We start from the raw sequence: 14293 nt of genomic DNA, 5'->3' as shown, positions 1-14293 counted from the left end.
GAAAGAGGATAGGATTTGATTAGATATTAAAAAGAAATTCTTGGCTGTGAGGGTGGTGAGACATTGGAATAGTTTGCCCAGAGAACCTGTGGATGCCTCCACTGAAGTGTTCAAAGCCAGGTTGGATGGGGTTTTGAACAACCTGGTCTAGTGAAAGGGGTCCCTGTCTGTGACAGGGAAGCTGGAACTGGATAATCTTGAAGGTCCCTTCCAAACCAGGGCATTTCATGATTCTATGAAAATACCAAAAACCCAGCAATACATCAACACAAGCAATTAGATGACATTAATTACTGCAAAGCTTTCATGAGGTATGTGACAATATAAAATACTTACAAGGCAAGCATCTTCCATTCTATCTCTTCTGCTTTAGCCATCAGCCACTCCTATATGTAGTCCAGATGCCTGCTTTATTGGTAACTACGTACGCAAAATGGTCAAGAATGATAAAAAGAAGGAATAATAAAATGCAGGAGACTGGCACTTGGTAAAAAACCTCATTCTTTCTACACTGGTCACTATAATGTGTGAAATTATATTGCTGTGACTAGCTGGTGTAATGCAGGAAAGTTAAGTAAAAAAAGCAAAAACTAAAAACCCCAACATTCCCCCCTGCTCCCCACAGACTCCCAAACCCCACACCATGTATTCCTTTACAGTGGTAATCAGAAAGATCAACCAGTTACTTCCTTCTCTTTGCATGGAATGCAGGATAAGCAAATTAGAAAGTCTAAAGAGAAGAATTGAAAACCCTAACTTTCATTTTCATCCCCTTACATCAAGCTTGCAAAATGAATCTGTCACTTGAGATCTGTTACCTTATCACTAAAGATAACTGACAGCTTGTTAGACCAAAACTAGGAGAACCAAACACCTTGCTTTGCTTGCAAAAGCCACAGAAAACAATTACATTAAATGGAAGAATGAAAAACTTCAACTGTTGCACTTTGTTCATAAATTCCATGGATTTTTTCCTCATGCTGCTGTGTGAAAGACCCACACAATTAACAGGACAGACTACATGAGTCACGTATGTACATGTGGGAAGCTGGGAATGCAACTATATATGGAACAGTTATCAAGAACAAAGTAAACACAGAAGAAAAATTAGAGGAAAAAATATATCTACTAATCATTCAATAAAAAAAATGCTTGAATGTTTTTAAATGGTCTGTGAAACATTCAAAGAAGGAAGAAAGAAACAAAGTAATGAAGCTGTTCTACACTTTCTGCACAAAAACACTGCCTGGAACACAGAGCCCAGCTGATCTCTAACAAAGCATCAAACCTCACCAATGTACCTGTGGAAGGAGCCTTAGAACAGAAACATCTAAGCCATGAGGATTTTCTCCATAGCTCAACAGAGCTCACCTCCTAGGATTTAAGGACTGAAGCCCTTTGCATCTCTGGTGTAGAAGATTTTCTTCTCCATCAAGGAGCTTAATGAGGAATTCTGAAGTTCTTCAGTACCTCTGCTTGGTATTAGACTTCCCTCTTCATACCCCATAGTTTAGTGTATAAATGGAACTGATTTGCAGCATGCAGAAATAAATGGTCTTACTATGTTTTCTTTATTGGCATTTAGAAAGCTTCCTGAAAGAGAAATGTGTACATATTAAGTTCACTGCAGTTAAAGAAGAAAAAATGCATTTAAAAAGTTAAGAACTGCTCAGTTAATATTTTCAGAGAATAGTGAGCAGCATGACTCCATTTGTAATTTACAACACATAAGTCACATAATTTTTGAAAACTAAACATTACCTTCTGCTTTGGCTCACCAAAAGGCAATTTTATTGCGAAGTAGCTATGTATCATTAAACAGACATGACTACTAGACCAAGAGAGATTGCACAGAAGCCACCTGATTTCACTTTTCTTTGTAATTGCTATAGAGGAAAAAAAGGTAGCTCTTCCAGTTCAGTTTAAACGAAGATGTACATTTGAAGTACCTAACTGCAGTATTCTCAGCTGAGATCATCTGAGATTCTCATTACATTTATTACATAACACAGAATTTACTTTTGTAAATATGTGGCTGCTATCTTTTCAGAAATCAAGCTGCCAAACTGTCCATAATGTGTAAAAAAATTTAAAATCTAAATCCAATACGGTAGGTCAATCCAGTTACAAAACTGCAAAGTCTTCCATGGAACATTACTATACTGGAGAAAAGGGTTTCAAACAGTTCTTAGAAGTAAGCACAGCAATTAAAAAAACTTTGCTAGGTTTCAAGGCAACAAAAGAAATTCACTATTTGACCTCTATATAAATAAGTGCAAAGATTCCTTGCATTATTTTGGTGCATTCTGTACAAGTTCAGTAATTAATTTTATTTAAATATAACTCTTACAACAATCTTGCCCAGGACCTTAATGAAAATGGAGAAGGTTGACAGTTCTAATATAGAACTTGCACAACAGTTATCTTAACACTGACTTAATAAGGAGAGGCATATAAAAAGACTTAGAAATTACACATTTTAAACAGAAGACATTTTATCTCAGATTCACAATGAGGATGACTCTTATTCTTTAGTATGCAACTTCATTCTTTACCTGCTAAACAAAGTGTACAAGTTATCACAGTAAAATTTACAGAATAATTGGCTTTGGCCTTGGTTGTACAAAGACCTATTTACATATTTGAGATAAGCAAGCACCCTCCTCCCTTTTAATTCTATACAGGTGTTCAAGCTGTAAGTCTATATTTGGATCTACAAAATTTTGCAAGATAAAAAGTCTCTCAAATATACACCTTGGACCATTAGAGCACAGTGTCTTTGTGTATGTGAATGTATCATTTGCTAAATTACCCCCTCTTTACATGGATGTGAAGCCTCACTGCCACAATTAACTCTTTGGTGCTGATGGGTCAGACTGCTGAAAACAGCTGTGAGTCTGGGGTGGGGGGTATATCAAATCATTGTGCAAAGAGATTAATGTGCCTCAAATCGTCCCCAAATGCAATCAAACTTGTAAGTAAGGGATATATGTCCAAAAAGTGCATTAAATAAACACCATTAATTGGGTGTTTTATGTATTTTTTTTTTAGTTCTGGTTCTTGAAGGTAGATGGTAGATCATTTTAATGGAAAAACAAATCTCAACACCAAAGAGTTAATGCTGTCTATGCATATCAGAAATAACCCAGTATAACTAAGGTTTAAAAATCCTTTAATTTGTCTTGTGACAATCCAGCAACAAGATAGATTTTTATTTTCTCAGTTAAATATTTAACCCACACCCAGAATGAATACCTGCTATACAGAAGGCAATTATTCATTCCACCACTAGAATTTCTGAAGCACTGATAAGTTTGTAAGTACAAGAAAAGCAAGATACAATTGCAATCAAATGCATTTTTTACAGAAGGCCTCATTGTGGTAAATTATATACAACATAGTGTTCTCATTTTCCTTAAAGTGCTACCATCATCATCCTGATACAAGATCATCTATTGTTTTAGGAGGTCTTTTAACACAGCACCAGCACTGGCATCAGGGGACACTGGCAGTGGTGTAAAAGTAGGCAGTGCATCAGAAATAGGTTTCATAAGCAGATGTCCAGAACTACTAGCTGGTGTTATGAGAGGCACTGCTGCAGATCGAGGTGCTAAAAATGGATTTGCATCTGGTCTTCTACCCATTCCCGAGACTGGAGAATCTGGAATACAAAAAAACCCCAAACCAACAATGAAAGCACTTTGTTAAAAAGCATTCCTAAACTTATCCAAATTTTCAGTATTTGTTCAGAGAGACATTCTAAAATTGCCTATTACTTCTGCAACATGTAAGTTATTGAAAATATTGCCATGGACTGTAGACACCTTCAAAGACTTATTGTCGCTGACTACTCTCACAGAACCATAGAATTATTTAGGTTGGAAAAGACTTTAAATCAAGTCCAACTGTTAATCCAGCAAGGCCAAGTCTACCACCAAGATTCTGTAACAGCTCAAGCTACCCAAGAAAATGTGCACATCTGACAGGCAACATGAACACCCGTGGCAGTTCTCTTCACCTTCGCAATACCAGACATGAAGTTATCTGTTATGCTGACTCCAGCACTGTGGAGAGGCGTAAGGACCCTGGCACATGCACTACAATGCAGAGCACAGGAAGGTTTCCCAACACACGGCACAGCTTCCCCAGCCCCAAGAAAACTCCCACAAATAAACAGCACTTTGTAACATCCAACTACTTTAAATTATTGCAAGAGGGTTTTTTTAGCATCTCTCCCTATCTCTGTACATACATGTAATATGTAGGGGTTTGGTGTTCGGGGTTTTTCATTTTTATTTTCTTTTGAGTTTACAGCTAAATTTCAAACAAAACAAGCCTGCAAACCAGCAGGCCTATATTAAGGTGAAGTCTTAAATACAAGTAAAAAAAATTAAGAACAAACTGGACCAGTAAAATTGAAGATTTGAATCTTACAGTACTTAAGACAAAAGTACATTAATTTAGCATGCATAATATAAGCCAAAGTATTCTCTTAGAAAAATCAGTCAACAGTCCTGCACAGCTTACAAAGATTTCATACCAGGCCATACACTTAACTGATTTTATTTTGGTCCTCTCAGAGCAACCAGGATCTACACACCAGGCAGACACTGCAAACTTGTATTACTTGCATTCTTCACTCCCTTCAACACAAGCTGATCAACAGGGATGCTGAAAATCAGGACTGGGTTCACTGCTACACCCCACGAAGTTGTCTACACAGCAACTGTTTGGTTCTAACAGGTACTGTTAAATCCTTCCCATATCAAAGGGAATTTGGTCCCTCTAATCTTCTGTATTGAGTTTAGAAAATGAGGTATAGATGCAGTGGGAAGGAGAGATAGGAGAAGAATTGGAAAAAAAAAAAGACAAAGTAGGACATGGTTGGGGAGAAGAAATCAAGTTCATAATTTACAAGTGAGGAAGCACAGAAGCATTAAAATCCTCTTGAAAATTCTACCCTTAGTTATTTATGTTCTGTGTAAAGATTCAAATGTTACCTTGCATTTGACTGTTGGGTGGAGCACTGGTAGTTTTACCAGTTCCTGCTGCTCCTAGAGGTTTCATGTGATGAACAGAGAGCTTGGGTGGGGGAAGGCTTGGGCAAGATTCAGTTTCAAGGAATTTCACGAACAGTTCTGAAAAAGACTATAAGAATCTAATAGTTACTATATTTCACTGTTCTGGTGAAAAGCACTAAGTCAAAAATACATTTATATACAAAACAAAAAGCTGTCAACAGCCTGCAATCAATTTGTACTTGCACTTATTACTAAGCAGTCCTCAGTGAGTGAAAACGAAATTTATTTTCAAAATATACACTTTGTTGCTAAGAGCCACTTACATAAAATTGATAAACTCTAAAGGTAACACGCATACTTCTACCATGGTTCCATTATTGATTTAAGCTAGTTATTTCAAGAACTCTATGCTATTACTGACATCACAGTATTTCCTTAGTCTTTGCTCAACCAGTCTCTCATCCAGAAACACCTAAAATCCAACCCTTTCTCTTAAAGCCCATGTATGCTTTTTTTAATAAGAAATCTCAAATAAGGGAAGCATGGAATGATTAAGGTCTTGGCAGCATGACAAGATAAAATTTGGCTTAGTAAAGCTTGTACTAGTCACACAAAAGCATTAATTTTTCTCCTTTACTTCTATAGTTAATCAGACCACAGTCCTGTAACAGCCTATGTACCTGCACTATTTTAGGGGGAAAAAAACCAAATCCCTATACTTCAAGATGATTTATAGGAATCCATTCTCAATATTTCTAGCTCAACTGAGCAAAAAACCAAAGTCAATCCAAAAATTCCAATCCATCAGTGCTTGGTCCTTGAGTACATTATTTACTGGCCTGCAAAATGGAAAATTCCATAGGTAAACTGCTCCCATGGATCATGCTATGAGATCTGTTGCTTTAGAGTATTTGAAAACTTAGAATATCAGTTTTATATGCTGTACATAAGAGGTAATAGCTGCAGCAGCTGAAAAAGTTTTTCAATTTAAATTTAAAGGACATATGGGAACACAGGCATCAAAATAAAATGTCATGGTCTTCTATACTGTTGAGTATTGTGGAAGTCCATACTCTCACATATATTTTAACTTCCAGCATTTGTAGTTTGCAAAGTGAAGTCCATACTGTAACAAGAGTAATGCCAGGAACCAGTGGAACAGTAATTGTCTTCTAAATTAGCCCAAGACTCATCATTGTATAATTTTCACTGTCTCAATAATTCCTTAGTGCAGGGAAAAAACCTTTTGCCAAAGCAGTTGCACAAAACAATTAATGCAAGATACAGCAGCATCAGTAAATGAAGCTCAATATACTGATAAACCAAACTTGAGCATTAATATGCAACTTTCCCATCTTACACTCAAACCAAGAGAATGAATAATTAATTCTTACACTATTAAAAATGTTCTGATGAGTTGGTCTCAAAGGTGTACTAGGAACACTCTTTGACCCAGCTCCTCCACCAAGCCAGCCAGTCACCCATCTCGTTACGCCTCTTTGCTCTTCAGATAATAACTAGAAAAGTATTTAAAGAAAACAAAGTTAGGAAACAACAAAAATAAAGCAGCACACTAAAGAAAGCGAATAAATACCAGTTGCAATGCTATGCAACTCCTAGAGATAAATAAAAATTTTTATTTCCACTTCCCAAAGATTGGCAGTCTACAAACCTGGTTCTTTATTTTAAAAGATGAGCCTCACATTTTTCACAATCATTACTAGTACAGATATAACAGGCTTACTTTTCTGTAACTGATATATTACAGCTGCTCTACACAACAGCACAAAGTTAAATCCTTTCCTTTCTGCATTAGCATTCCTCAGCAAAATTAATTTTACCCTATTAAAACATTATTGAAAGATTAAGATCATCATATAAAAAACTTTAAAAAGTCACACATAAAAAAAAGAGTCCCACATAAAAAAAGAAAAAAAAACAAGCTTTCCCCACAAAATGTGCAGGGACAGTCACCCTTAGATCAGCAGCAAGTCATTCTATTTTCAGGTAAGGACACTGGAAGAGAAGAGGAAAAGAGAAGAGGAAGAGAAAAAGCACTTAATTTTCTGCAAATATTACCTGATCAAGCTCCTCCTTTTTCAGCCCCAAGATACTTCCCATTAATCTTAACACTTCAACACGTTTATTTTTTGGAGTATGAAAATGTCCAATAAAGAGATTTCTCATCAACAGTCTGCAGAACAAAAGAAGGTACTTATACAAGCTGCTATTATATAACAGCTGGTACCATAATATTGATGCATTTATTCCTCATACTCTTGCCTAATTTACAGTAATACAAATAAACACATAAAATACAAATAACTAAAGGGCACCTCACCAATTTCCTCCTCCTGTAAGTTGTTACATTTCTTCCATAGCATGGATTTTGACAGTATCAGCAATACTGTATGCAGTAAGGTGAAACTGAATGGTAACATGAGCAAATTTGGGCGTACATACTACAGTCAGGAAAAATGCTTGTTCTAAGATCTTGATTCAGGAGAGCATTTAAGAAGGAGGCTCAGTGTAGTCCCAAACCAAGACATAATGAAGGGGACAGGGGAGCTCATCTGCCTATCCCTGTTTTAGTCCTATTGGGTAGAGAAGAACGAAAAGGACCAAGGAAGAGATTTACATGACATCCAGGTGATGCAGACACATGAAAAGGCTTGCTGTTCACACCTTGGCCATTATTAAATACATTAATTAAGAATTCTAATCTCCATTTGCAGAGCTTATGCTACAGAACTGCACTTCTACTTAAGGAACACATCAGTGAGCCAGAGTCAGAGTAGTTTTACTAATCAAAATGACTATTTATAACCACCAAACAATTGAAAAATGTCAAAATAACAGAAGTGCAACTACAAGACAACATACAGAAGTACAGTATTACCCTTGCTACTGTGAGTGCCACATCTGTACATTGAGAGGAATAAGCCCAAAAACTTGGACCAAATCTTTCATTAAAGACTTACTTGTCCACTTTTCCTTCTGTGCTGTTCATAAGGTTCATTAATTTATTTTGTACATCTTCTAACATTTCTCTTCTGACCTCACCTATAAACATAATATTACAGCAAAAGGAAGAAAAATCAAAACTTTGAAACATTGTTGCAAAATTTATCAATAATACATACCTTCATAAATCTTGCTATGGTGCTTTTAAGTAAAAAACAAAAACATAAAATCAACGTGGTTTTTAAATAAAAAGGTGTCAACTTAATGAGTAATTTCTATTCAAAACCATAAGCTGAAATTTCAGTAATGATACTCAAAGTTGAAGTACAGGACCACACATTAAATAAATCCATTTCAGAAGGTCTGGTGAACTATTGTTTTCTACCTAAATAATACAGAACTGGAAAGAAACTCTTCAGCAAGGTCTGTAGTCCTGCTGTGGCAATCTTTTTCATAATGACCAAACTCCATGTTGACATCAGGTCTTTTTGATCTCTGCCCTTACCTCCAATGTTACCCAAGTCCAGGTATTCTGTGCACCCTACTGTCAGATTCTACAGTCTTTGAAACACCAAGGAGTTCTTAAGTTTCCTAGATGAATTACTGGCTAGCAGAGCAATATCAGGAGCTTGTTAAGGGTCTGCTCTGCTCGGACCTTTCCAACTCCTGTGATAGATGGAAGCTCTGGAAACAGCATGCTGGGACACATCAACACATTGCAGAAACAGTGCTGTTCTGCTTCATAATTCAGTATAGTAGCAAGAGAGGCAGACATACACAAGATTACCCATAATTTTGGGAACAAAAACATGAATGGAAGAGATGAAAGGCCACAGCTACCATGAACCAAAAACAGGACTTACAGAAAAATGGCAAATGCTTCAGTCAGGCATCATGGCCTGCAAGCTCAATAAATAGGCCAGAATTATAAGTCAATGAATGTGAGATGGTCTAAGACCATAAAGACTACAGAAGTGTAATTTCTCACCAAACTGGGGCTCTGCAAGATACTACCTCTGAAGCCTAATAAAAGTACAACTAAGCCTTATTTACACACAAATACCTGACTAGTATACTAAAATATGAACTGTCCATGTGAAGACCAACTTTACCCTACAGATATAAGCAGGCAGGACGAAATTTTTCTCCTCTCTCTCTACAAGGTTTAATGTTTACCTCCAAATCCTTTGAAAAACTGCTAAACAATTTTGTTTTTAACATTTTAATTTTTAACATGTTAATTAAAAATGCTTCATCAAAAAGTCACAAAAGATACACTTTTGTTTTATCTGTCTTGTCGTTAATTTCTAAAAAGCCTGAACATCTTTGCAAGAAAAATGACTTCTACGAATTTTTACAACCTTCAAATAGTCTGTGGTGCATGGAAAGGATTCCACTCATGTCCAGAACTTTCAATCTTTAATAAGGGCATGCCACAACTATGTTGACAGAACACGGTTTTCTCAATTAACACCAGTAACTCCATGAGAATTCATACAGTGATTTTATATATACACACATCAAAGAGCCAGTCAGTGAAATTGATACAACCTAATATGCCCTCTTCAAATACTCCACATCTTTATACAAACACTTTACTTCAAAAATACGGATTTTTAAGGAGTACAGAATAGAACAAACTAACTGATGTCATGCTAGGGAAATTCTTATTCAAGGAACACAGAGTAAGTTTCTCATACAAAGCAACTTAAAAACTAAAGCAAAATATGCATTATACAACAATTTATCTTTTAACAACTACATCCATATGCATCAAAATCCATTCCAATAATATGGTTGCTCTTCAGTACTCCTCTCTCAACACACCAGGGTGAAGTACAGGAGAATTAAACCACTGTTTCAAAGTTTACACTTACTTAAAAATTATGCTAATTTGTAAATATGGTTAAATAGGACACCAATACTTCAAGGGAAGCATAGGCATATAATTATAGAATGATGCAGTTGCAGGAACACACATATGTGAGTTATTTGGATGCCCACAGAACAGAAGGGAATAAAGAGAGTTATACTACCAATGCCACAAAAAGATAAACAAGCAGCATTTGAAAACAAATTTCAATTACATTTTACACTGCTGCTATTTCTCTACAAAGCAATACAATGGTGAGTTGCTTTTTCAATTTTTATTCACTTCATTTATTTCCTTATGATGGATTTAAAAACAGAAGTATTAATAACTTAAACGAAAAATATTAATAATTTAAATGAAAAAATATTTCATAATCAAATAGGATAAACTTTTCAGGACCACTACACAGGTATATTTCATCCACAGTGACTATGCAACTTTATCATTAAACATATTTTTAAAATGGAACATTTACCTCCAAAATAGAATCCTACAGTTTAAAAGGACTTAAACACATACTTTGGGTGTATGAAGAGACTAAGTAACATAAAGGTCCCGAGCCAAAATTCAGCATGGACTGCTGTAAACCAGACATTTACAGTCCCCAGTAATTTGTTAACCATTTATGGCAATCCAGAAAACTGCATCTGGTACATTTTATACTTTTCCATTAAAATCATGTCTTCTGCCAAAAAAATCCATAAAGAAATCCTTCAAAAGATTTGGATAACAAAACTGTGTCTGGGAATGTATTTGGTCAATTTGCAGTAAGACACTTTATGTTTTCTTGTATAAATAGAATATGAAGTGATATTTTATTTCTATAAAAATCCTGATTTACTCTACAACAATATTAAACTGCTGTTTCCTTTATGCAACAATTCCATTTCAATTCTTTTATCAAGTAAATTGCCTGATACTCTCCCGAGTTTAAACCCCTCCTCAAGCAAGGGTTTAACATCAAAATTAAACAGTAATGAAGAACTTCCCATTTAACAGTGCAATATTGGCCTATGCCAAAGTTAATTTCAATCCAGAGTGTTTGTGAACTTTTGCTGTGAATGTCTGTAGTGAGACAGACATACAGATCAGTCAATTCAAAACCAGATCAGTAGTTGTACATCATGTAGCATTTTGAAATTTAATTTAGCTTATAAAATTCATATATGAACTCAGGGAGTACTTCTATAATGCCCACCTGGATGCCAAATTGCACTTAGAGAGAACTAAATTAAAGTAAGTACATATTCAAATATGTAGCAGAAAAGTAATAACTATTTGTAGAGTTCTTGCTGGAATCTTGAAGACTTTCAAATGACATGTCACGCCACCTAGCTGTCATAAACAAGACTTCTTCAAGAAAACATCACTTATTACAAGAGTAAGACCGATTATCATTTTAAAAGGAATAGCAATAATTACAGTAATTTCACGACTATAAGGCGCACCCTTTTGACTAAAATCTCCCCCCAAAACCGGAAGTGCGCCTTATAGTCCGGTGCGCCTTATCTGATCTACAAAGTTGCAACATTTGCCACCCCGGAAGTGAGAGCCCGCCGGCATCGGGGCCGCCCCCGCGCGGGGCGGACCCGCCGGCATCGGGGCCTCCCCGCTGGCATCGGGGCCGCCCCCGCGCGGGGCGGACCCGCCGGTATCGGGGCCGCCCCCGCCGGCATCGGGGCCGCCCCCGCGCGGGGCGGACCCGCCGGTATCGGGGCCTCCCCGCCGGCTTCGGGGCCGCCCCCGCGCGGGGCGGACCCGCCGGTATCGGGGCCGCCCCCGCCGGCATCGGGGCCGCCCCCGCGCGGGGCGGACCCGCCGGTATCGGGGCCGCCCCCGCCGGCATCGGGGCCGCCCCGGCGCGGGGCGGACCCGCCGGTATCGGGGCCTCCCCGCCGGCTTCGGGGCCGCCCCCGCGCGGGGCGGACCCGCCGGTATCGGGGCCGCTCCCGCCGGCATCGGGGCCGCCCCCGCGCGGGGCGGACCCGCCGGTATCGGGGCCGCCCCCGCCGGCATCGGGGCCGCCCCCGCGCGGGGCGGACCCGCCGGTATCGGGGCCGCCCCCGCCGGCATCGGGGCCACCCCCGCGCGGGGCGGACCCGCCGGTATCGGGGCCTCCCCGCCGGCTTCGGGGCCGCCCCCGCGCGGGGCGGACCCGCCGGTATCGGGGCCTCCCCGCCGGCTTCGGGGCCGCCCCCGCCGGCATCGGGGCCGCCCCCGCGCGGGGCGGACCCGCCGGTATCGGGGCCGCCCCCGCCGGCATCGGGGCCGCCCCCGCGCGGGGCGGACCCGCCGGTATCGGGGCCGCCCCCGCCGGCATCGGGGCCGCCCCCGCGCGGGGCAGACCCGCCGGTATCGGGGCCTCCCCGCCGGCTTCGGGGCCGCCCCCGCGCGGGGCGGACCCGCCGGTATCGGGGCCTCCCCGCCGGCTTCGGGGCCGCCCCCGCGCGGGGCGGACCCGCCGGCTTCGGGGCCGCCCCTGCGCGGGGCGGACCCGCCGGTATCGGGGCCTCCCCGCCGGCTTCGGGGCCGCCCCCGCGCGGGGCGGACCCGCCGATATCGGGGCCTCCCCGCCGGCTTCGGGGCCGCCGGTCCGCCCCGCGCGGGGGCCGGCCCGCCGACATTGGGACGGCTCCCTTGCGGGGGGTGTTAAAGCCGCAGGAATCGGATCGGCTGCTGCGCGGGGGGGGCGAAAGCCGCAGGGATCGGATCGGCTGCTGCGCGGGGGGGGCGAAAGCCGCAGGGATCGGATCGGCTGCTGCGCGGGCGGGGCGAAAGCCCCCAGAAACACGGCGGTCGCCGCGCGGGTGGGGCGAAAGCCCCCGGAATCACGGCGGCCGCCGCGCGGGGTGGGCGAAAGCCCCCGGAAACACGGCGGTCGCCGCGCGGGTGGGGCGAAAACCCCCAGAAGCACGGCGGCCGCTGCGCGGGGGGGGCGAAAGCCCCCGGAATCACGGCGGTCGCCGCGCGGGCGGGGCGAAAGCCCCCGGAATCACGGCGGCCGCTGCGCGGGGGGGGCGAAAGCCCCCGGAAACACGGCGGCCGCCGCGCGGGGGGGGTGAAAGCCCCCGGAATCACGGCGGCCGCTGCGCGGGGGGGGCGAAAGCCCCCGGAAACACGGCGGCCGCCGCGCGGGGGGGGTGAAAGCCCCCGGAATCACGGCGGCCGCCGCGCGGGTGGGGCGAAAACCCCCAGAAGCACGGCGGCCGCTGCGCGGGGGGGGCGAAAGCCCCCAGAATCACGGCGGTCGCCGCGCGGGGGGGGCGAAAGCCCCCGGAATCACGGCGGTCGCCGCGCGGGGGGGGCGAAAGCCCCCGGAATCACGGCGGCCGCCGCGCGGGTGGGGCGAAAACCCCCAGAAGCACGGCGGCCGCTGCGCGGGGGGGGCGAAAGCCCCCGGAATCACGGCGGCCGCCATGCGGAGAGGGGGAAAACCGCCAGAATCGGAGCGGCTGCCACGCGGGGAGGGGGCAAGCAGCTGGAATCGGGGCAGCGGCGGCACGGGGCAAGCCTGCCGGCATTGGGTCACCCGGAGCGCCAGGGAACTCCCGGAACAGCGGGGCCCTGGGGATGCTGCACGGAGCGGCGGTGGGCATAGCCCGGCCCTGCCGGGTACAGGCAGGCCCGGGAGCCAATGGCTGCCGGATTGAGGCGGGGCCTCGGCCAGCAAGCGTGCGGGAGGAGCTGGGGGCGGAGCCTCGCTGCAAAAAAAAACCCGGTGCGCCTTATAGACCGGTGCGCCTTATCTGATCTACAAAGTTGCAAAATGTGCCGGCTCCCGGGGGGTGCGCCTTATAGTCCGGTGCGCCTTATGGTCGTGAAATTACTGTAGTTGCATATGTTCAAAGCATGAGTTACCACTGCATCCAGCAGAGATGGCAGTCACATCTGTGCAAGAGCTGCTGCCTCTACATCTCTTACCAACTGCACATTTTATCTCTACTTCACTGTATTCCAGTATCTATGTCAAATATGGTAGCTACTCTGGAAAATCTGACAACATTTGGTATTCCACTAACTTTTGAAAGACATTTACAGGGCTAAATCGAATGTCTTGATATTTACAGGGAAAAAACCCTAAAATCCAAAAATCTTCTACAGGTCTTTCTTTTGAGAAAGATCCCTAACAGAAGGTAAACGTATTTTTTAATACTTGCTTTGTAAACAAGGAAGTCCTCAGAATGTGGTACAGAATTCGTCTCTCATAAGATATGAATTTTGGTAAGTTTCTAGGAATACAAATTGTCTCCTCAGCTGCTTGAAATACTTTAAGCAGAAATTTAAAAAAATGTAGTTACCTTCTTTCTTAAGCTCTTCAATCTGCTCCTCTTTGATGTCAAGCTGCTCAGTAAGCCTGGATGCTGCATCCAGAGCAGAATTTGCCTCTTCTAGACTCACCTAGAGGGGAAGAAAGGGACAAAAAGAGAAGGGAGAT

At 43.0% G+C, this 14293-nt stretch overlaps 1 protein-coding gene across 1 annotated transcript in view; it reads right to left on the bottom strand.

The window, feature by feature from the left end:
* Window positions 1-1548: 1548 nt before the first annotated feature.
* The window catches only part of TRIP11 (thyroid hormone receptor interactor 11), a 31410-nt gene continuing 18665 nt past the window's right edge, over window positions 1549-14293 (bottom strand). The window contains exons 15-20 of the mRNA XM_033063837.2: window positions 14157-14256; window positions 8003-8084; window positions 7101-7215; window positions 6416-6538; window positions 5001-5148; window positions 1549-3661 (exon numbers count right to left, since the gene is read on the bottom strand). Of these exons, the coding sequence (XP_032919728.1) occupies window positions 3453-3661; window positions 5001-5148; window positions 6416-6538; window positions 7101-7215; window positions 8003-8084; window positions 14157-14256 (777 nt within the window). The 3' untranslated portion in view covers window positions 1549-3452. The remainder of the gene's footprint in view (window positions 3662-5000; window positions 5149-6415; window positions 6539-7100; window positions 7216-8002; window positions 8085-14156; window positions 14257-14293) is intronic.

The sequence above is a fragment of the Catharus ustulatus genome, chromosome 6 (assembly GCF_009819885.2).
Source record: "Catharus ustulatus isolate bCatUst1 chromosome 6, bCatUst1.pri.v2, whole genome shotgun sequence".
NCBI classification, from domain to species: domain Eukaryota; kingdom Metazoa; phylum Chordata; class Aves; order Passeriformes; family Turdidae; genus Catharus; species Catharus ustulatus.
Note: the sequence above shows the minus strand (reverse complement) of the source record. Positions and strands in the feature narration are given on the sequence as shown.